General features: G+C 51.8%; 1 protein-coding gene across 2 annotated transcripts in view; it reads right to left on the bottom strand.

Annotated features, from left to right (window-relative positions):
• Positions 1 to 1,760: 1,760 nt before the first annotated feature.
• The window catches only part of LOC133348885 (glutathione hydrolase 1 proenzyme-like), a 42,778-nt gene continuing 21,133 nt past the window's right edge, over positions 1,761 to 23,405 (bottom strand). For both annotated transcript variants that reach the window (XM_061561968.1, XM_061561967.1), the window contains exons 7-13: positions 17,309 to 17,458; positions 16,600 to 16,733; positions 15,932 to 16,119; positions 13,802 to 13,929; positions 12,026 to 12,138; positions 11,244 to 11,357; positions 1,761 to 10,065 (exon numbers count right to left, since the gene is read on the bottom strand). In XM_061561968.1, coding sequence (XP_061417952.1) covers positions 9,919 to 10,065; positions 11,244 to 11,357; positions 12,026 to 12,138; positions 13,802 to 13,929; positions 15,932 to 16,119; positions 16,600 to 16,733; positions 17,309 to 17,458 — 974 coding nt within the window. In that variant the 3' untranslated portion in view covers positions 1,761 to 9,918. The remainder of the gene's footprint in view (positions 10,066 to 11,243; positions 11,358 to 12,025; positions 12,139 to 13,801; positions 13,930 to 15,931; positions 16,120 to 16,599; positions 16,734 to 17,308; positions 17,459 to 23,405) is intronic.

Here is a 23,405-nt window from a genome sequence, read left to right as displayed (position 1 = left end):
GTCCATAGCTTAGTGGGGCCTCGCCTTGAGACGTTAGTGGAAGGCGCCCTGCAAATAAATGTGAAATTATCATTATTATTATCTGGTCAAATAAATAAAGTTTTTTTTTTAATAGTTTCAAGTTTCAAGTTCATTTATTAGGTATAGCCCTGCGAGCCATTCGGCTCTTGAATCGGGTGCAACCGCAGCAAACAAAAAACTAAAACATGAACAAAAAACATCTTAAAGTGAATATGGATAGGACGCATTACCAAGTGTCCTGGCCCTCGCTGCTGCAGCTGCTATTACTGCTTCGGTTGTTAGCATATACGGTGCTGTAGAGTGGGGAACTTCCTCATTGCTTTGGGTTCAAGGTTCCGATCGCCGTGTTTGTGTGTGGTGGTGTGCGCGTTCCTTGCTGGGCGGGACATGTCAGGTTGCCTGGGATTAAGGCCTCACTGGGGTTGAGGTGACCCCCCATTACTCTCTCACTCCGCTAAGGTGGATTATAGAGACACGGGGGGAGGGGGGGCGTTGAGTGTATTTGAGGTCTGGTTTGCATTGATAGGCGATTTTAGGTTCTGAATCAGCCGTCGTGGTGGTATGGTGACATCATCAGCCAGGTTCTATCCACTGCTAGACGAAGACCTTTCCTCCCTCCCCCCAAAACCATCGCCACACCTCTCGTGGTCTCGCGATACAACAACGCATTTGGCTTTTCTTAACAGTCACTGTGATTGATGTCTGTATATCCACGCTTTTTTGCACGATGTTTTCGCTTTTGTTCCATTTTCGTCGCAAGTGTTTCGTGTTTCTGGTCCATATACGTCATGGCGAAATATATGCACCGATTGAAAGTTTCATAGTATCCGAAGAGGTTCAGAGTATTTCTAGATTTGAAGCTTTCGTGACTGCAATGATTCATATTCTTAGGTTTTTTCGGTAAAGTCACGTAGGTAAAACATCAAAAGTAATAAAAATAAAATAAAGATCACGACGTTTCGGAGGCAACACAAGTCTCCGTCATCAGGTGGGACCGTCACAGCCAGATTAGCTGCATCAAGTGAGGCAATGATTCAAGATGTAATCCCTTAAAAGCGAGTTGAGGGGGGAGGAGAGGGGGGGCTCATCAGAATGTGGTAGCCAATGAATGGAACGTATCGGGAGGGAGGGGGGGGCTGACGGTCCCACCTGATGACGGAGACTTGTGTTGCCTCCGAAACGTCGTGATCTTTATTTTATTTTATTTTTATTAATTTTGATGTTTTACCTACGTGACTTTACCGAAAAAAACCTAAGAATAAGGTTCAGAGTAACAAACCAATAATGACCACTGTGTATCCAATTATTCACTGTTGTTTTTATGAACTATCATTTATAGTAATATACAACATTATTGTGGCAATTATTTTCCTGGGTAAATAATTATTTTTTCCTGGGTAAATAATTGGCAGAATTTATTTAACAGGTCTGACTCAACTCAAGGCTCAATGGCTGAGACACTAACGTGTTGATTTTCTTTATTATAAGAGCCAGAGTCTCGCCTATTCCTTCAAATACTTTAATATTGGATCTTTATACATAGCGCCCTCAACCAGCAGTGGATTTACAACAGACTGTATTATTCTTTGGGTCTTTCGGTAAAGCCACGTAGATAGAAAAAAATAATATACCATCTACGTGGCTTTACCGAAAGACCCAAAGAATTTAAATTCCTGCAGTCACGAAAGCTTTAAGTCAATACTGTTTTCCCTCACTCCACTTTTGAGACTATGTGAAGTGTTGAAAGTTTGCTGACAGGTCACGGGATATACACCCACGTCATAGGTTGAACAACTGAGATGATTGACAGATGCACCGCCTGTGCTCCCCAATGACAATTGCTGTGCTTTATCCACCCGGCAATCCGCTCGTTGTTGTGTGCGTCACTCCTCTGCCCTCCTTTGTTGATGGAGCGTGACTGTCTCCAATTGCCCAGTAGCTTCCTTCACGAGCTTCCCCCACCGAGGCCGATGTCAACACCCCTGGTCATTGGCAAGTCCGTTTGGCTCCACATCCTCCTGTACCGCGTCTGCCCACGTCTCTAGCCAGTGCTGCATCCGATTAGCCCCCTCTGTGCGGCCAAACAAAAGCTGCTTAGGCATGCGGTGGCTGGGCATGCGGTGCGACATGACCCAGCCAACGCAGCTTCGCTTGGTGGAGGCGTGAGAGACCCCTACTGCCAAACTGTAGTCATAAGCACACTCCTCCACGCTTTTCAAAACTCTCCCATTGGTCACGGAGAGTAAAGAGGGTTGTGGTATTTGATGGCATAAGAAGATGCCTAGGCTCGTGCATTGTTTTTGATGAGGTTGATGGTTAAGGACCCATCTCCTCGTGGCACGCTCCAGCTTCAGCAGGTGAGTCTCAATTTTGCAATTGCCAGGTCATGAGCATGTAGGGAATCATCCCTTGACCGCACCTGGGTATTGATCAGCCTCCGATTGTGTCTGTACCAGATGGAAATTCCTCTGGTAAAACCACGGACAGCTTGAACTATGTGCTCAAAAATATGTTAAATAGTGTAGGCGCCAGAGAGCATTCTTGCCGCACCCCAAGCTGAAAAGGAAATGGCTAAGTCTCCCCACAAACAACTTTGCCAGAGACACAGAACGCATGAAGAATAACCCAGAGCTCTGGCCTCAAAGTGGCATCATAGGCCTCAACCAGGTCAATGAAGCAGGGATGTCGGTCCTCTTGAAACTTCGTACGCCTCTGCCGTAGCAGACGGACAGAAAATGTGGTGTAAGTGCATAATCGCCACCCACCCGCTCAACAGTTCTCTCTTTATAACGATTTATCCGGTCTCGTGCTCTGAATCGCTCTGCGCATTTCAACACCCGGTGGCACATCAGCCAACCACTCACAGCGTCTGGCAACTTCTTCCAATATTTCAGACATCGCAGCCCCAGCACCCAGCAGGGTCAACCTCACCCTGCCCCACGATGTTACAAAATGCATCAGGCCTATGGACACAGGTACTGCGGTTAAATCACTGCCACTTGGGTTGCGTTTGGTTGCTGTTGTATCGTACCTTTCACGGCGGTATTATACTGCCATCTGGTGGAGCAATTGAGTAATACAGCAACTAAAGACGTAAGTAATTGCGTGCTTAAATTACCAGAGGCAATATTCATCTCCTGTTTACAGCCCTCAGCCGTTAGTGGAAAAATTCCACATTGCTATGGTAGGGGACAAGTCCATCCATATGACAGCAGTAATCGATATAGCATTTATCCCTTTATTTAAGACCGAGGCAGGAGGATTTCGCCACAGCTCTGGCTGTCTGCCTGATGATGCTGGTTGTAAAAACTGATGAAACGTCGGACTCGAATTGTAAATGTCGTGGGTTTACTCTCCAACACACCGGTGCGCTGTACTAGTAACGAATGGGCACGTTCTGTTTACGTGACAAACCTTACTAATTGGCTGTGTCGGGTGGTGGCGGGTTTAACGACGCATTTATATATACGCGATCTAACGCAAACACCTCTATTATGGATTTTTTATTTACTGATGTGATCAGCTAGTGGGGGGCCTGTAGCATATGTTATAAAGGGGCCCTAAATAAAAAAAACCCAATCGACGGCGTGTGGATCGAGGCCGTCACGTGGTAGTCGTCGACGTTTTGGTAGATGTGGACTTTGTGTGTGAGTAGGTCTCATCCGTCAGTGGATTCACAAGAAGAGATTGTCAATTATTATTATTATTTTGTAACCAGCTGGCAAGGCAGAAAAAGAACAACTCGGAAATCGATTTTGTTGAAAAATACTGTGCATGTATATTTCCCCATTGGCGAAAACGTTTACACGTGAAAATATAAGTATTATTTTCTCTCTCTGTCTCTCGCTCTTCCTAAACAACAGGAACCTTGAGATGTGCACTCACACGCAGTCGTCGTGGGCCACTCTTTGACACCGCGACTGCGAGCGTGCTGACGGGTTGTTGTTGTTAAACATCGTACGTCACGTGTCATAGCCACGTGTAGGCACCACCACCACACGCAATACGCACGTATCACACGAGTGATGGTTCGTGACGTTCTCAGAGCGATTTTCTTATAAAGAACAACAACGCGACCGTCATCGTGACCGCAGCGCACACTGGCGGTGACCCACGTCTGACGTCTCCACGCGATCTCCACACGATGTCCGACGTTTCGCTTCACGCTGCGGGGCGGCTTATTCAGCTGCACGTCACGGCGAGTCCCTACGCCTGTGCAAGTTCTCCATTGGGTCTCGACTCCTCGAGCTGTCTGTCCAGACTTCGGTTCATCTTTAAGGAAGACGACAATTTCCATTGTGCACACAATGTCTTTTGGCAATTTTCCGAACGCGGCGCATCATTTACTCCCAACACGCGTCTTTGGTCCGTTTGCGTTTGCCACAATCATTGCACGGTGGCATCCTACAGCATTCCCACGAAGCGCTTGTTGCTACGTTGCACAACCGTGACCACACGAACTAAATCTTGCAATTATTCAGGAGTGACGATAACAACATTTCTGGCAGGCTCAACTGGGACACGTGGTGAGGTGATATTCCCCCCCCCCCCCTATCTTATCTAGGATTTTATATTTGACAAGAATTATAAATTATACATTAGTATTGGCATGGACACTGTGATGAGATCAGTTCACGCGTAGGAGCGAGACGGATTGTATCGTAGGATCGTGATGGCATGGAGCGGCCCTCATCCAGCAGCGGAGAGATCACGGCTCATGATGACGGTAAACCCTGTCCGCCAGGTCACACAGACCCCCCTTCGCGTGGCATTCGTTTAAAGCTTCGCAGTTCCGTGAGCGCACAAACCTTCGCTCGCAACCCCAGCTCGACCCTTTAAGCAAATGAAGTGGTCACTTACGAATTAGTGCAGACCAATTCGCATTTGCCTTGGCATTGCGCGCCACGGGAGCTGGCACAATATATACTACTTTTGAATGGGCAATTTGATACGATCATCGACACAACCATAATATAATACACGACTACAAATTCCCACGTGCTTTTTACCGCTTTCTCCAGATTATAAAAAAACGAGACACCTCCGGATTGTCAGACGCAATCCACAAAGACAAAGATCCCCCGTGTAGCCTTAACAGACTGTCGGGGCAAGTGCTGTTAGCGAACACTTATAAAGGCCGGAACGGCACTCGAGGGGGTAGGCAGCCAACACCACGCCCGGCCGTCTTTGTCTCCCCAGTGGCGATGTTTATTACACACCGCACCAGTCACTAATTAGAGGCTGAGTCGACCTAGGGGAGGCCCAGGACTCAACTCCCTCCCTGCTCTACCATCACTCCCCCCCTCTGCCCATCCACCCCCCTTTGCCCCCTGACCCGAACCCCCAAACACATATTCACTCGTACATCCTGATCTCTGGACTGCACATTGCACTACATCGCACTATCACACTGGTTTAAATATCTTATTTCTTTAAATACTTTATTTAAATAATATTTTACATTTAAAAAATTCTTGACTGTTGTTTATTTAAGTCTATTACATTTTAGATTATTTATCTTGTGTTGATCGCCGATTGTTTATTGTTTATTTATGTCTGTTAATTGTGATTAATTTTTTAATTGCTTGGTTGCACCGTGGGACCAAGAGAGAGGACTGTAATTTCATCTGTGTTGTATGTCATGCATGTAACACACTTGACAATAAAGTGACTTTAAGACTCAAGATAATCGTCCCTGGTGTTGGCCGTGAGCGGGAATCGAACCCGGGTAGCGCAGCGCGCTAACCGCTACACTACCGCTCCCCACACCGCACTGACACACACACACGCCAGAGCCTTCGCTTTAAAATCCCAAGGGTGGCACAGTCGGATTTTTTACAATCGGGATTAATTGTCTTTTTATATTAAACCCGATCATCTGAGATTGGGAGAAATCCGGTTTAATTGGTTCTAACTGCGGCATCCGAGCGGAACTTCTCAACGATGGGCTTCATCAATATTCCAAGCTCATGAACTCACTGGCGCCCACGATTGTGGAGAAGCTCGTGTTCATCAAGACCAACCTGCCCGCCGCATTCTACGACTATCCCGTGCCCGACGGCCCCCCGAGTACGATAGCAGCACCGACGAGGAAGCAGCCTAAGCCTTGGATCAGAGTTTCGTATTCATTAAACCAGCTTTTAATTCCCCGAAATCGGGTTTAATTGTATTAAAGAAAAAACCCGATGCCTGCCGCTGGAAAAATCGGGTTTGTTCCACCCATGTAAAATACATGGGTGGGGGTGGAAATGGCCTCTTATTTTCTGGAGAATACGGTAATGGCATTTCCACATACTGCCGTTAACCGGATCATCGTGTGCTTTAATTGCAAGCGGTGGTGTAAAATGTGTTATTATTATTATTTCAGGAGTAAAAAAAAACTGCGTTAAAACTAAACGGCTATACATATTTAGACTTGGCGGGTAGTTCAGTCCCGGTCGCAAAGGAATCACAGCATTTAATAGATGTTGGCATACGACCACAATACGCACGCCCTCCCTCTCTCTGGCATAAATTCTTTTTCTTTTAAACAAACACGTCGTCGAAACGTTCAATGTCAGGGTAGTTTCTTTTCACCGTTAAATAACTCGAATGTTATTAAACACGAGGCTTTCTTTCCACAGCAGCAGTGGACTGCGACGATTACAACGCTGAATTAAGACACTGATTGACGTAATGAACATTGCAATTACAGTGGCGTGCATCCTATTTGCAAAGACTTGGAAGACTGTTTAACACGTAGGCTTTCGCGACCAATATTATTCATAATCAACGTTTTTGGGTTAGATCGCGTTATTTATAAATGTGTCGTAACCCTCCACCTGATGAGTTAAATGATGACGTCACCCTGCTGCTGCTCTATTTAAGACCGGGAGCAAGAGCAGAGCCTCACCATTCTGGCGAATTGCCCGATGATGCTGGATGCAATTACCAGCGAAACGTCGTACTCAAATATTTTTTTTGTAAATGTTGTGGTTTCACGCTTCAACACACAGGTGCGCTAAAGCAGTGAACTATTTATCTTTTGTCACCGTGACACTTTCTTTGCTGATTAGCCCTGTCTTGTGGTGAAGGGTTACGACACATTTATAAATAACGCGATCTAACCCAAAAACGTTGATTGTGGACTTGGAAGACTAATTACTTTGCGTTCAATGCCTTCTGGGATGTGAGCCCACTCCCCCATTGTAAACCGCCCGCTAGTTTCAAATCAATGTTGGTCTGGCCGCTGTGAGCCTCTCTCTCCGAGTCGTCCACTCTAGTTGGTTGACAAGCGGAGCGAGCAAGTGTTGTGTGTGTGACTTGAGCTACCGATGGGTTCATTCGTATACGCCGACACCCAACCCAGTGGCGCGGTGGAAAATATTCACAAGCCACACTCGCCGATGTCAATGAGTCCTTGGTCCTGCAACCCCCCCCCCCCCACAGCTCCCATAGTTGGTCCTCCGGGGGCTTCATTGGCGCTGTCACCCTCTGCACCTCCACCGCCCATGAACTTTGTTGGCGCTGGTCCCTTAGTCATCTTTGAACCTCATCTGCAACGAGCGATGTCGTGCCGAGGCCCCACACGTGTGCTTCGTCGGTGACGGACATAAACTATTACAAACTACATCATGGGACCTCCTTTGCCAGTACCAAAATATGAGAATTAGGTTTTTCCCCTTTTTTCTGGCAACAAAACAGGTGTTAAGAGTTTGATTTAAAGCTTTCGTGACTGCAGGGATTCGTATTCTGGATTTCACACCTGATGATGATTGCTTGTGTTGCAGTCGAAACGTCGTGAGAATTTTTATTGTTTTATATTTATATTATTTTATTATTTCCCTTCTACGTGACTTTACCGAAAGAACCAAGAATATAGGTGTTAAGATGTTAAAACACCAAACTGAAACCTTTTACAAGGAATCATGCCTGCATTAACCACAATGCTTGTGGTCGGAATGCAAACAAAAAACATACTCTGATAATATATGCATTGTCTTTGAAACTTATTGGTCCAAACCAGAGACAGCTTTCTTTTGAGCCTCGTCTCAAACGGTGTTAGACCAGAGGACGCCTTTTGGCATCTTAACACCTGTTTTGTTGCCAGAAAAAAAGGGGAAAAGCCTATTATCATATTACAAACTAAACTATATTTTTTATTTTACCACGTAAGGCCCACTGAGCTACGTAGCTCTTTTACGGAAGCGACCTGGCCCACAGATGGCAGCTCAACAAAGTGGCTTATCGCGTGGAAATTTACTCCGCACGTTGATTTTAAATGTGGAGGGAAAAGCCGGAGGGACCTGGAGAAAAGTCCACGCGACCACGGGGAGAGAGAGAGAAACACGCAAACTCCAAATATACAGCAGGCGCCAGGGTCAGAATCGAACCCCCGACCTCCTGTATACCTGGCGAGTTAGTTAACAACTCGCCACCGTGTCACCCTTTGCTGTATCTCTCTGTCTTGTGACGGTTATCTGCCTACTCGTTTTTAGCGGTCACCCAGCTACTGTCCGGAGTACGGTAGCTCCTCGCTTAACGCGCGGTGTTCACACAACATAACGCTGAACGCGCAACCGTTATAACGCGGTTTCTGAGCGGTCAACGGCGAACTACTTTCTTGAGTTGCGGATACAGTAGGCGGAATGATCGAGGAACGCGGCGGCGTACCCTCAGTGATTGGTCCCGCCATCTCACTCTGTCTGTGTGTCCATCGTATCTCGCCGACCTTTATCGTCGCATTATTTTTGGGTAATTTTTTTCGCTTAACGTAGCACTTTTCAGGAACGCATCTCCTCCTAGCGCGTCAAACCCGGACTTGTACTATCTGTCTGTCTTATAACTACTAGTATCTGTCTGGTCTACAGCTGTATCCAGATAATGTCCAGGCAATAACTGGCTACCTCGTGGTTATCACCTGCATCGTATCTGCCTTGTTATTTGGCTGCTATCCTGGCGAGCACCTGGTCAGTGTTCAGCTATTCTATTATTGGCTAGCATCTGGAGTGCATGTGGCCAGTAATCCACACAGCGATGGGCTTACCAGCTCCATAGGGCCCAGCCAGGCGGCACATGCCCCTGGCCACGTGCCGATTGCCCTGAGTCCTGCTGCTCACCGCCGCCTCCTTCGGCCGCGAGGGACCGTGTCCACGCTGTCCCGGCTCCTGCAGTGATCTCATTGGCACCTCCTGGGACCCCCTTTGTCTTTCGCTTCATAACTCCCGTTGATTCCGGCTTGCATTTGTGTTGGTCCCTGGCTTGTATCTGCTGTGCATCTGACTTCAATCTGGATTTTATTTGTTTAGCATCCACATTGTATATGGATAACATCTGATTTGTATCTACCTTACACCTGACTAATATGTGGATAGTTTCTGTTTTACTGGTAGGAACGGCCAGGTTACACAAGCCAACAGGGGATTATTGTGTCCGTCGTCTAGGGAGGGGCTGGGTGGGGAGGGAGGGGCTGGGTGGGTGGGGAGGGTGGGGCTGGGTGGGGAGGGTGGGGAGGGTGGGAGGGGTGGGGAGGGGCTGGTCACCCCATGGTGCCCTTATACAACTCAACGTTTAACCTACTCACGCCGGCTTGTGCCCGCCCTCACAGTCGGGCATATTTGCGGAATACACCACACCGCCGTTGACCCTGGCCATTGACCGAGCAACCCAACGTTCCTACCAGCTCCCTCCGCAGGAATGTGTTTATATTGGCCTCGCATCCATGGTGAATCCGGCTAGTATCCGGTTGTGATCCAACTTGGATCCGACTTGCATCCGGCTTACATCTGGTTCATATCCCGGCTTGCATCCACCTTGCATTTGGCTTCTATTCATCTGGTATATCTGGCTTGCATCCACCTTGCATCTTGCTCGTATCTGGCTAGTATCTGGTTTGCATCTGGCTTTGTTTGTGTCTGCCTAGAATCCTGCTGGGTAGCCCCCTTTGCGGGAGTCCGACTGGGCCGTCCAGTAGTTGCCATCGCGCAGGATGGCTTGCACCACGGATCCGGCTGAGTCTGTCCACTCAAGGTCCTGGTTCCTCTGCTGCAGTCCGCTCGCCACAACCTGCAAAGTCATTCACGCGGTGTCACGAAGGGCGCAGTGTCTCGCAGGTGAGTACAGTATAGTCAGCAGTGGGTTTCACAGTCGGGAGCGATGTAAGCCGGGCACTGTGGAGGCGAGGGTTGATAGATGTTGCGAAACTCCCTCCCTGTGAGAGTCAAGGAGGTGCTATACCCTGGCTCGCCAGGAGGAGGCAGTACAGCGACAATGTGGACTCCACGTGGGACTCCGTCTGTATGGGATCGAGTGTCTCGCCCTCGCACGCGCCGGTTTTCTCCAGGTCCTCTGATTTTCTCCAAAATGTAAACACTCATTAGTTGACCGATAACACCTCAGAGCTTGGGTGCCTTCCTGCTCGTCTGCAGTTCCTCACGCCTCTGAGTCGTTCTCTACGGGAGTGAGCGAATTCCGCGTGGCGCTTTACAAATTTAAATGTTATTATTAATTATTCTGTGGCTTTACACACTGAAGAAATGCGCAAGTATTTTTTTTTTCTAATATGCAAAATTTTAACCGTGATATGACACGGGCACACGTGGCCGACCCTCTGGAGAACAACGTCACGGCATCTTTGACATCCACCGCGAAGCAGACGGCCCGCATGTTTTACGGTCGATTCAACCCGCAGTATTAACCAGGGCGGACACTGGGCTCGAACCGCGAAGCTCTGCAACGAGCGGCAGCTAATGCGCTACCGTTCGGCCACTTGAGCTGTGGCGATGGTTGTGGTAGCAGCAGCAGCAGCAGCAGCAATGAGCCCCAACGATCCCTCCAAGGTGTGGCAACCGCAATATTTTCGGCTGAGATGGACATGAGCTGGCTTGTCAATGATCCAGGTCTCCTCCTCCAGCAGCCAAACCGTGAGCAAACCATCGCCATGGCTCATGGATTCTCTTTTCGCGGATGGGTGGGAATGTTTTTTTAGCCAAGTCAATCGACAGGCGCGCGACGTGCGGCTGACTTTAGCCGCCGTGAGCTCTACGTGCCACATCCGAGAGTCTGGTTGCCTCGTGTGGCGAGGGTTAGTGGTTGGGCTAGTGTGGTTCATGTGGCTAGGGCAATTGTGAGGGTTTGGTTTGTTATCTTGGCTAGGGTTAGTGATAGGGCTAGTGTGGTTCATGTGGCTAGGGCAATTGTGAGGGTCACTCGGTGCCGGGATCGCGCTCGCGGCAGTCTCTCACCTCGTCGAACCCTTTCTCGACCTCCGTGACGTTGGGCATCAGCTGGTTGTGAAGCCTCTTGTGCTCGACCGAGCCCACCACGTCCATGCCGAACCACAGCGCGTTCGCGATGACCTGGTACGCGGTTCGAGCGATAGCAGGGGGGGAGGGGGGGTGAATCATAGCGAGCCCCCGGCTAATACGAACGGCTCGCGATAGCCCACGGCGGTCACGTAGCGCCGGTGGCGGGAGGCTTGGGGTCATTCGCCACCGACGAATGACCCCAAGCCGGACTCGGCAAGAGATGGGGCAGGGTCATCGCTGGCGGAGCTACGCGTGGTGGGCTGACCTGACCGGTAAACCCGGGGCCCTTGGACGCCATCGGCCTACAGCGACGTGGCTTTGCCAGCTGAATCTTTGCCCTCCCTTGTTTTCAGATGTTCATTGTCTTAAAAAGACATTTGTCAAGTTAATGAATGTGTTAAATTATTTATTTCACTGCCCTCCCCCACCACCTGCCCCCTCCCCACTCTCCACCCACCCCTCCCACCAAACAAAAATATTTATCAACTCAAAAACATTTGCATTTGGCTCGCATGATACCTGCTCACCGATTCACTCACCCGCTTCACCAACTCAACCACACACCCACCCACTCACTCAACCACCTCACTTGGACACACGCTTTCCTACTCGCTTACACACGCAGACCCACTCACCAACTGACCTGCCCGCTCTCTTTCTCTCTCTTTCTCTCTCTTGCCCACCCACTTACCAGCTCTCACTCTCTCTCTCTCACTCACCAGCGCTGTGCCGGTGGTGATCTTGGTGCCTCCGGACGCTCCCACGATCAGCTTCACCCGGCTCTGTTTGTCGACAATCAGCGTTGGGCACATGGACGACAGCGGCCTCTTCCCTGCACGCAGAGATCCACAAAGGCAACGGGTCTCTCGTGTAGCCTTAACACACTGTTGGGGCAAGTGCCGTTCGCGAGTTACACCTATGAAGGCCGGCACGGCACACGAGGGTGGCCAGCACCACGCCGGACCGCAGTGTCTCCCCAGTGACGATGTTTACACACCGCACCAGATACTCATTTGAGGCTGAGTCGACCTAGGGATGGAGGCACACTACCGGTTCATATTATCATCACCGGTGTTGGCCGTGAGCGGGTATCGAACTCGGTTCACCGGGTTGTTTTAACGGCGACAGCCACGAGACGGAATGGGGACCAGCGGCCTCTGTACGAGGTTAACGAGACGCAAAACTGTGGAAAGTTCTGACCCACCCGTTGCTAGTTGGCAGCAATGTCTGCCGTGTAGCAAATGATAATACTAACTTAATATAATAATGTACACTTGTTTAGCGCCTTTTATACCCGGAGGTCAGCAAAGCGACTGTAGGAGACACACTCCCCACACACACACGCAGGCTCACAGCAATCCGATCCAACCCCAAAAAGCAAAATGATTCACGGAATAGAAAGCGCCCTTAAAAAGAAGTTGCGTCTTTAGGCGCGATTTGAAGCGCGTCCCAGGGGAAGTGAATTCTATAGCCTGGTGGCGTGGGGGGGGGCACACGAGGAACAGGTATGATCACCCATCATCATCGTCGTCATCGTACAGAGACGCGTGGTGAAGTATGCGCGTAAGGCCTTCCCACCCCTCACCCCTCCACTCCTTCCCGTCCCTCCTCTACAGCACTTTCGTGACCCCCACGTGACCTCTGTTACGCTCACTCGTTCCTTAGCCCTTGCACGCCGCTTGCCATCGAAGGCACTCTTTGTTTTTGTCACCGCCCTTTAAACTATATAAACCGCCTTGAACTACGGCACTCTACAAATATATAATAAGATGACTCACGGGGCATAGGGAAAAGGTTGGGGATATTTATTTATTTATTTATTTTAACAGATATATTTTCACTCAAATTGCGTCCCCACACTAAAAACAAACCTCGTTCCAAGGTCGTCCGCACTGGCGGTCCTGAACCGTTGGTGGAAATTCTCCCGACTGACTTCCGAACAAAGTGGTAGGGTAGTTGTTTTATCGATCTGTTAGGGATGATGGGCCAGTGTCTCTCCACTGAGTTCACGGACTACAGCCCGTATGTATGCTGAACTTCTTTCGCACCTTACGTAGTTAACCGTGGTAATCGGAGGTGCGGGGCGGGGGAAGGACAACAAATGCGAGACCTCGGCACGCGTACACACACACACAACAGGCCAGACTTGGAAGAACCCAAGTGCTCTTGTTGTTGCAACACGTGGTGGCGAAGGAGGTCCTGGTTGGCTACGTGCGGTTACGAAAGAAAGTTCAAGGGGCACCATCGTTGGAACGAGCGGCTCCGTGGCCTTTGCCTGGGAGAATGGGGATGGTTTAGTTTCATTTGTAAGTTCTTGGGTGATTTGTTTGACTTTCCTGTCACTTGCACCGCTATCGTGTTTTTATCTCATTTCTTGTTGTGACGTTCTTACCCCGTGCACCTACTGGACATCTGCGAAAAAGAGCTTTATAGCCTATCGGATTCCTCCTCCTGTTCTAAATAAATATTCCGATGATTCCGATTCTGATCCTCACCGGGCCTGATGAAGTTCGCCGGCGATGGGGGCACCCCGAAGCCGTTGACGATGTGCGGCGAGGAGAAGTCGTCCATCTCGTTGTTGAAAATGATTCCGGTGGAGGGGGACCGCACCTTGGAGCCGAAGCTGCGGGGGGAATGAAAAGAAAGAAACGGACGGAGCGATGAGGCGGACCGGAGAAAACCCGCCCGGTCGGCCGCGATCGACGGTCGCGGGCGAAAATCTCGCCGTAGCGCGGCAGATTCTGAAGCGGCGTCGGCGAAGGCGCGAAAGCGACGAGGGACGACGCTCAACGGCGACGGTGAAAAGAATCGGCGCGAAAAATGGCAGCGGTGCAACCCACCCAGCTATTATTCGCATGATTCAAGTGGCAGGCAGATAGAGGGGGAAATTACCGAAGAAAGAGGGAGACACTCCACGCATTTATTTACCCTATATTTATATTTGACTCTATACAGGGCAAGGGGCAGGAGAGGGAGGGGAGGGAAGTGACGACACAGAGGTGAGGACACTGCCCTATGAACCCGGGTACATGAGTGCAATTTCCAGCCATGGCTAACCTTGTTTGATCTCGTCAAGGATCGTAAACCATCATCACGCGAAGTCCGGTCATCCTCGCAGCAGCAGTTTTTGGCTGGCCATCGAACAATGACGGTCACCGCATCGCGCGCTTTCAGATACGATTCTGCGGCCGTTCTACTTCCGATATTAGGAAGCTACCGGGGCCATGCATTTTTAAATCATCTCGATTGAAAATTCATTCCTTTAGAACTGCTTTTGGCGGTTTGTTTGTTATCCTTCCCCCATCCCCCGCACCTCTGAGTAGCACGGTTGACTATTACGGTGCAAGAGAAGTTCAACATACTTTCATTTATTTGCCCTATATATATGTAATTCTATATGCGCTGTGTATATGTTTAGGGCAAGGGGCAGGAGAGGAGGGGGGGGGGAAGTGGCGACGCAGCGGTTGGGACACTGCACTATGAACCCGGGCACATGAGTTCGATTCCCACAGCCACGGCGAACGTGAGTAGCGAGCGACATCTGAAGCAGTCGTATTTGGTCAAAAACAACAACAAACAACAACAATTCTAGACTTGAAGCTTTCGTGACTGCAAGGAATCATATTCTTAGGTGTTTTCGGTAAAGTCACGTAGGTAAAACATCAAAATTAATAAAATAATAAAATAAAATAAAGATCACGACGTTTCGGGGGCAACACAAGTCTCCGTCAGTAATCTCTTCATTGTTCAGCCAGCATTGGTATAAACATACGCATTTTCTTTTCTTTTCTATCATGTGTATCAGACCTCCCCCTCCCCCCTCTCTGTCCAATGCGTTGGCGTGGGCAGCAGTGTGTCGCTTGCGCACAATCGCTTCCACGCCGTCGCCCACCCTTTTTTGGCCCCTCTCTCCCGATACTTTCCATTCATTGGCTACCATATTCTGATGAGCCCCCCCCTCTCCTCCCCCCCTCAACTCGCTTTTAAGGGATTACATCTTGAATCATTGCCTCACTTGATGCAGCTAATCTGGCTGTGACTGTCCCACCTGATGACGGAGACTTGTGTTGCCTCCGAAACGTCGTGATCTTTATTTTATTTTATTATTTTATTAATTTTGCTGTTTTACCTACGTGACTTTACCGAAAACACCTAAGAATAAAACAACAACAACAAAAAAAACCCCTTTAACTCCCACGAGGGGGGGGGGGGGGGGTTGGGTGGGAGGTCAATTCTGTAAATAGTTTAAGAGTTTTAGATTTCCAGGAACTGATCGCTATGGTGCTGATATGTTAACTGTCTTGCCTGGTACACAGGAGGTTGTGGGTCGGATCGCGTCCCTGACGCCTGCAAATTTGGAGTTTGCAAGTTCTCCCCGTGGTCGCGTGGATTTCTCTCCAGGCCCTCCAGGTTTTTCCCTCGACGTTTAGAATCAACATCAGCACGCGTTCAAAGTATTTGGCTGCTGCAAATGTCCACGCGACAAGCCACTTTCGTTGGGCTATCATTTGTGGCAGCCAGGTCGCTTCTGAAAAATAACTAGCTAGCTCAGTGGGCCTTGCCTGGTCAAAATAAAAACATGGGAAAAGAATTCCTCCGGCCGTGGCCGTGCGGCGCCCTCTCACTAGAAGTTGATGGTGCTGGTCACGGAGACGGCGCTGCCGTCAGGCCCCACCACCGACAGGTGCGCCGTGCCGCTGTCGTCCGGCACGTAGAACGTCGGCTCGTAGTACTCCACGCCGTGCGTCGCGTTGTCCCAGATCTTCTGCCGCAGCGCTTCGGCAAAGTCCTTCGACGTGACGTTCTTCATCAGCTGATGCGACGCCGGGGACGGGGGGAAGAGACGTGACAGGGAGAGATGGATCGATCCGATCGCTCCGAACGTTTTAAAGCTTTCGTGACTGCAGGGATTCATCTTCTTGGTTCTTTCGGTAAAGTGACGTAGAAGGGAAATAATAAAATAATAAAAATAAAACAAAATAATTCTCACGACGTTTCGGGCCACAACGCAAGCAGCCGTCCTCAGGTGATTGATACATCGCACCTGAGGACGGCTGCTTGCATTGTGGCCGAAACGTCGTGAGAATTATTTATTACGTTTTATTTTAATTATTTTATTATTTCCCTTCTACGTGACTTTACCGAAAGAACCAAGAAGACGCTCCTAACGTGTTTTTACAACGTCCGATTATTTAGGTCGCTCGCGAGTGCTTGCGCGCACGAGCGAACGAGTGGGCGAGCAAACGAACGAGCGAGCGAGCGAGGGGTTGTGGGCCGGCTCGGAGGTCCGTACGTCGGTGAGGTTGACGAAGTTGGGGTCGCCCAGCTCGGTGCGCTTGGCGTAGGCGAACTTGAACGCCTCGACGATGCGGTGGTAGGTGAGGGACTTCTGCTCCTCGCCCAGGCTCTGCGGCGTCATCTTGTAGCCTGGAGCGCAGAGACGAGAGGCGCTCGATATGGGATTGTCGTCATCGTCGTCGTCGTCGTGAAATGATCTATCCGCTGCTGGATGAAAGCCTCCCCAAGCTGTTGCCATCTCTCAGTTGTGCGATGTATCAATCCCCACCTAGCACCGCCACGTGAGCTGACTCCCCCTGCGTTAGTGTCGAGGAGATGCCATGAACCTGGCTCACCAGGAGAAGGCAGGAGTGCGAATATTTATTCATACTGCAGGAGGAATCCGATGAGCTTCAAAGCTCTGGTTCACTGATGTCCAGTAGGGGCGGGTCAGAATGTTACAACAACAACGAATAACTTTACAAAGCTACAAATAAAAATATACTTTTTTTTCATCTTACCAGGTAAAGCCCACTGAGCTGATTAACGTATTTTTCAGAAGCGACCTGGCCCACAAATGATAGCTCAACAAAGTGGCTTGTCATTATGCAAATTTATAGCGGCCAAAAAATGTATAATACTCGTCTAACAAACAAAAAAAGTTATAATATTAAAAGCACGTTTCTGGGGGGGGGGGGGGGGGGAGGTCGACGGTGGAGGCTCACCGGCGAGAATGTTGAGGATGAGGGTGAGCACGGGGCCGCTGGAGGGGGCCGGGGGGGTGAAGATGACGTAGTCGTCCAGCTCGGTCCGCAGCGGCTCCAGCACGAGCTCTGCCTGGTACCGCTCCAGGTCTTCCATCGTCACGATGCCACCTGGTGAGAGACGGCGACTAAAGGGTGAAGATGACAACCCCCACCCCCCCGTGTTGCCCTCTGTTGGGGCAAGGGCTGTCAACGAGCGCAGACGAAGGCCGGCAGAGCACGGAGGGGGGTGGGTGGCCAGCACAGACCCGCCGGCCGCCTTTGTCTCCCCGAGCGGCGATGTTTACACATCGCACACCAGGCTGGGTTGACCACGCACGCGCACTGGCAGGCACCGCACAGGACGCACACACACAGGTGTAGGGGTTATTACGGGAGAAACGGCGGACAACAAACACAGGGCTGTCGGCACTCACATACACGGGGGGTCACACCGACGTCCGCATCAGTTATTGCCCACGCCCCCAGCCCTCGGAGGCGATCCCTATAAAAGGTGGAACCCAAAGAGCTCGAGGCAGTTCGACACGAAGCTGACCAGTGAAGATCCAAGACTCGGAGATTAGGCCCTGGGACTCCCCGGTCTCGCCGTCCTTATAAGGGCCGAGCCGGGTAAGCCAGTGGCGCGGCCCAAGAGCTTCCAGACCGCTGCCCTTATCAGGGCAAGGCTGGTTAGCTGGTGCCGAGATCTGTGCTTGCCAGGGCCAGATCAGTCAGCCTCCCGTAGCCCAGTAGAGGAGGACTGGGGGACAGGACAGAGGGCTTAGTACTAGGGTGGGTTTCCCATAGTACGGGTGAAGGGGCCGATACCCCTTCAACTATTGTATCTGTCCCGGAGTTAATAAACAGTGTGTCTCAACTTCCTCATCGTCTCCTCATCAACTTACTACATCTGGTGTTGGAAGTGGTCCAAGCATGGATACGAGACGGAAGACTCGTGCCCAAGACCCAGGAGAGGATGACGACGAGGGAGGGGCAGTGCAAGACATCGCCGCCGACGTACCTGCACAACTGCTGCCGGCTCCGACATCGGCGGGGTCGTCGGAGAGGGCCGGGACGTCGACTGACGAGTTGGCGTTGGCTCACTCGCGGCTGGCGGAGCTCTTGTATGCAGCGGCCGCTATGCTGGAACAAATAACTCGCCTGGGGCCGGGAGGAGCGACGCGGCGGGAAGATGGACAACGCCCGCCAGAAACTCCCGCCTTTACAACAGCGGGGCGACTCGAAAATCCCGCCACGAAGACAGTAGGGGCGGAGGGAGGAGTCCCAGCTCGTCACGCGGGAGACGGTGCCCAGCCAGCAGCCGCCACGTCATCGGCGGAGGCGGGTCGCGGTGGCGGCCTATCAGGGGTTGAAACGTCACCACCAGCTGACGCCAGCACCGACCATACAGTACGGGGACGCGCTACGGATGCTGCAAGAGACGCTGCAAGAGGATCGGAGACGGAGCCGACATTCCAGCAACGCCTGCCGGCCCTGCAGGTATTTGTTGCAAGCGACGGCGATTGGGGGGGGGTTCCAGCGCCGGTTCTTGGCCCACCAAGAGATGGCAGGCTGGTCGGACAACGAGGCGCTGTGTGCTCTCCCGGCGTTATTGGACGGCGACGCCCTGGGCACCCTCACTGCTGCACCCAAGTCGGCACGCTCCACCATTCAGTCGGCGCTGCAGCTGCTGGCCACCGTTTATGGGCCGCCCTCCGATTGTCGCCAGCTCTTCTATGAACGGCAGAAGGGTGATAAGGAATCGCCACTCGCTTATCGCACGGCCCTGCTGTCATTGGCGAAAGACGCTTTCCCGCGTATGGATGAAGAGGGGATCGATGCGATGGTGGCCGAGAAAATTTTGCTGCTGGCTGACGATCTGGACTTCACCATCTTAGCACAGGACGATGCGGATATGTCATCACTGCGGGCTGCAAGGCACATTCACGCCAATCTCATCTCCCAGCGGAGGAAGGCGAACAAAGCTGCTGCACGACACACCATGGCGGCAACCTCTTCTGGAATGGAGGGAGCCTTCGCTGCGGATCGTTCTGCAGGATGGCGATCTGCCGAGCGACCGGCTCGGGACGTTCCAAGCCACCGAGACCAGCCCAAGTCCTCTGGAACGCTCGTCGTCTGCTATAATTGTGGCATCCGGGGCCACGTGGCGTCCGGATGCCGGGCTCCTCGACAGCGCGGTGCGAGACCTGGAGCTGCGGACGGCCCTCCTCACAAGCCTTCGCAACATCCTCGGGCAAGTCATGGCACCCCACATGTTCGGCCTGCACACACACCCACTTTCCTATCACATGGTCCGATACACAATTCTCGGGGGTTGGGTGCTGGTGCGTCGGGTCGCGGCATGTCGGGGAGGGCGCTCCAACCGGGCCAATGGTCCGAGTTGGCTCACCGAGTTGTGGCTGCATCAGCGGGGTCGTCCGTTGTCGCGGGGCATATTGACGGGGTGGAGGTATGGCTATTGGTCGATACAGGAGCTTCGGCAACTATCATTTCAGATTTGATTTATAATATCCTGCCCGTTCAGAGTCGCCCGTTGCTCCCTGTCGATATACCGTTTTACGCTGCGAATGGGGGCTCGTTGGGTATTATCGGTCAAATTCGAGCGCAAATTTCGATAGGGGACATTAAACTATCTGGCCCGGTGTTCGTCTCCTCCTCGCTGGCTATTCCGTGCCTGTTGGGGACAGACTTTTTGGCCAAATTGCCCATCAAAATTCTGATTGACCAGCAATGCATCGAGCTTCCATCGGGCCGACGTATGACGTTCCTACCTGCCACCCCTGCCGTGCGTGTTGCCTGTGCTGCGGTACAGGCGCTTGTTGCTCGGACGGTGCGTATACCCCCGGGGGCACAGATGTTGGTACCCCTGCGCTTGCGTCGACCGTTCGATAAAGGAGTCTGACCGGGGCGTTATTTTGGGACCATCTAGAGCCGGGGTGAGTGGGCCAGATCTGGTGACGGCCCAGACTATTGTTAAAGGGGATGGGGACCCGTTTATCGCGGTCCTCAATGTCGGGACACGGACGGCAGTGGTTTCGCAAGGTACCGTGTTCGCACATGCGGTTCCGGTACCTGCGGAAACGCCGATCATTGGCCAGGTGGCCACCGATTCTCAAACGCGATTAGCCTCAGACGCTGACGAGGTTTGGCTGGATGCGTTGTGTGCTGAGTCACCTGACCTGTCTGACGCACAACGTGCTAGATTACGCGCCTTATTGCGAGAATTTTCCGACGTCTTCAGTAAACACAAATACGATATCGGATGTACCAAATTGCTACGCCACCATATTGACACCGGTGACAACGCTCCTATCCGCCAAAATCCTTTTCGGTTAAGTCCCGCCGAAAAGGATCATGTCAAATCGGCTGTAGATGACATGTTGAAATCGGACATCATTTCTCCCTCGACCAGCCCTTGGGGTGCACCCATAGTGTTGGTCAAAAAGCACGACGGGTCCCTAAGGTTCTGCGTTGATTTCCGGCGATTAAATAAGATCTCGGTGGCCGATGCTTATCCGCTTCCTCGAATGGACGAATCGCTGGATGCCCTCGCGGGATCGCGATTCTTTTCCACTTTGGATTTGCTCTCAGGATTTTGGCAACTTCCCTTGGACGACGAATCTAGGCCCAAAACAGCTTTCCGAACGCCGCACGGCCTCTTCCAATTCATTCGCTTACCCATGGGATTACACTCTGCTCCCGCGACGTTCCAGCGCCTGATGGAATTGGTCCTCGCTGGCTTGCAATGGGAGGTGTGTTTGATTTACCTGGATGACGTTATCGTATTCAGTAAGACGTTCGAGGAACACCTTGATAGGCTTCGGGCCGTCTTTCTCAAAATGCGCGCTGCTAATTTGAAATTCAAGCCACAAAAGTGCCATTTGCTGCGCGAATCTGTTAAATATTTGGGTCACATCGTCGGCCGGTCAGGTATCTCAACCGATCCCGCCAAAACGCGTTGTGTCAGCTCCTGGCCTATTCCCACCTCGGTGGGGGAGGTTAGAAGCTTCATCGGCTTTGCTTCATATTACCGCCGGTTTGTTGCGGACTTTGCTTCCATCGCTAAGCCACTACATGCCTTGACGTCAAAAGGGGTCAAATTTCATTGGGGGCCGGTGGAGAACGCCGCTTTTGTCTCTCTTCGGGATGCCCTGGTGGGGGCCCCGCCGTTAAGCTACCCCGATTTTTCCATGCCGTTCGTGCTCGACACGGACGCAAGCAATACCGGGATTGGAGGCGTGCTGTCACAAATTGTGGGTGGCGTGGAGCGCGTTGTGGCTTATGGTAGTAGAGTACTGTCCCCGGCCGAGCAGCGGTACTGCGTCACCCGCCGCGAACTGTTGGCTATCGTGTTCTTTATCCAACAGTACCGGCCATATCTGTACGGCCGGCATTTCACCGTCCGTACAGATCATGCAGCGTTGCAGTATGCCCTACGAATTAACCAGCCATCGGGGCAGTTGTCCCGATGGCTCGAGATCATGCAGGATTTCGATTTTGAGACAACTTACCGAAAGGGGATTCGCCACACCAACGCCGATGCCCTATCACGCCTGCCGATCGCCCCGGATTGCACTTGTTTCTTGGGTTCGGGCCGTTGCAAATCGGCAAGTGACGGCCGGGATCGGGTTCTTGCGGCCGCAGTTGATACTCCTTCGGACGCTGGTCCTATTTCAGAGGGTGGGAGTGATTCCCTACTTGGCTTGTCAAGTACTGAGTGGGGTCGCCTCCAAATGGAGGATGCGACCCTCCTGGCGCTACGACGTCGCGCGGAAGGATCAGGTCAAGGGAAGTCGGGCGTTGACTCATGGGGGTGGTGCCAGGGCTTACTCATGCATTGGGACGGGACGATCCGCCGTCACAGGCTGGTGGTGCCTTCCACGTTGAGGGGTAGGGCTGTATGGGCTGCTCATGAACGGCTCCTGCACCTGGGTACCCTCAAAACACTTGCCATGCTCCAGCTTAATTACTTTTGGCCGGGCATGGCAAGAGACGTGGACGATCTGCTGCGGTCCTGTACCCAGTGTGCACAACGGAAGCCGCCGGCGAAGGGAGCCAGTCCACCGCTCCAGTCCATTTCGGTCACCCGGGTTAATGAGCTGGTCGCCCTTGATATTTTGGGACCGTTTCCTTCCACGCCGAGGGGTAATAAGTACCTGCTGGTTGGCGTGGAATATTTCACGCGATGGCCTATGGCTTGGCCCCTCGCCAACCAGTCCGCAGCGGCCGTTGCGGAGGCTTTTGTTCAGGGCTACGTCCTCGACAAAGGCGCTCCGGAACGGTTGTTGACCGATCAGGGAAAGAATTTCACTAGTACCCTTTTACACGAGGTATGTGGCCTTCTGGGTACAAAGAAAGTTCGTACCTCGCCTTACCATCCACAAACGGATGGGATGGTGGAACGCTTGCATAGGACTCTTACGTCCATGCTATCCCACCAGGTATCTGAGTCCCAAAACGATTGGGATCTACGGATCGGGGGAGTCCTGGCGGCATACAGGATGGCTCCTCACGCGGCGACCGGGCTCTCGCCATTTTTTTTGATGTATGGTCGCGAGGTTGACCCGCCTGTCGCGACTCAGCTGACGATTGCCGCGCCTCATGCTAAGTCGAAAATCGCCGACCATGTTAAATTTAACATCCTTCACTTGGCGGAGGCACGGCAGGCGGCCATGCAAAACTCTGACTCTCGCCAGAAACAAAACGAGAGATTGCGGTCGCGCCGGACTCACACGCACGAATGGCACCCGGGCGACCGAGCATGGTTGCACTGCCCTCAGGTGCCATTGGCCACCTCGGCTAAGTTGTTGCGACCATGGAGGGGCCCCGTTGAAATTGTGCAGGTTGTGCGGCCTCAATGTGTGCGCATTAAGTGGGGGAAGCGTCGGTGGTTTGTGCACCCTTCACGGTTAAAGCCATTTTTTGTTCCGCACGCTTCCTCCCACGTAAACGGCCGAACATGTGGGGAGTCCTCTGACTCCGGGGGGGCGGGATCGATGCCAGCCTCTGATCCACTAATGACTGTCCCGTCTTCAGGAGCCCCAGGACTGAAGCCCTC

The sequence above is a fragment of the Lethenteron reissneri genome, chromosome 28 (genome assembly GCF_015708825.2).
Source record: "Lethenteron reissneri isolate LAM-NWPU_2019-01 chromosome 28, ASM1570882v1, whole genome shotgun sequence".
NCBI classification, from domain to species: Eukaryota; Metazoa; Chordata; class Hyperoartia; order Petromyzontiformes; family Petromyzontidae; genus Lethenteron; species Lethenteron reissneri.
The sequence above is the reverse complement of the archived record's forward strand: the minus strand, read 5'-3'. Positions and strand labels throughout refer to the sequence as shown.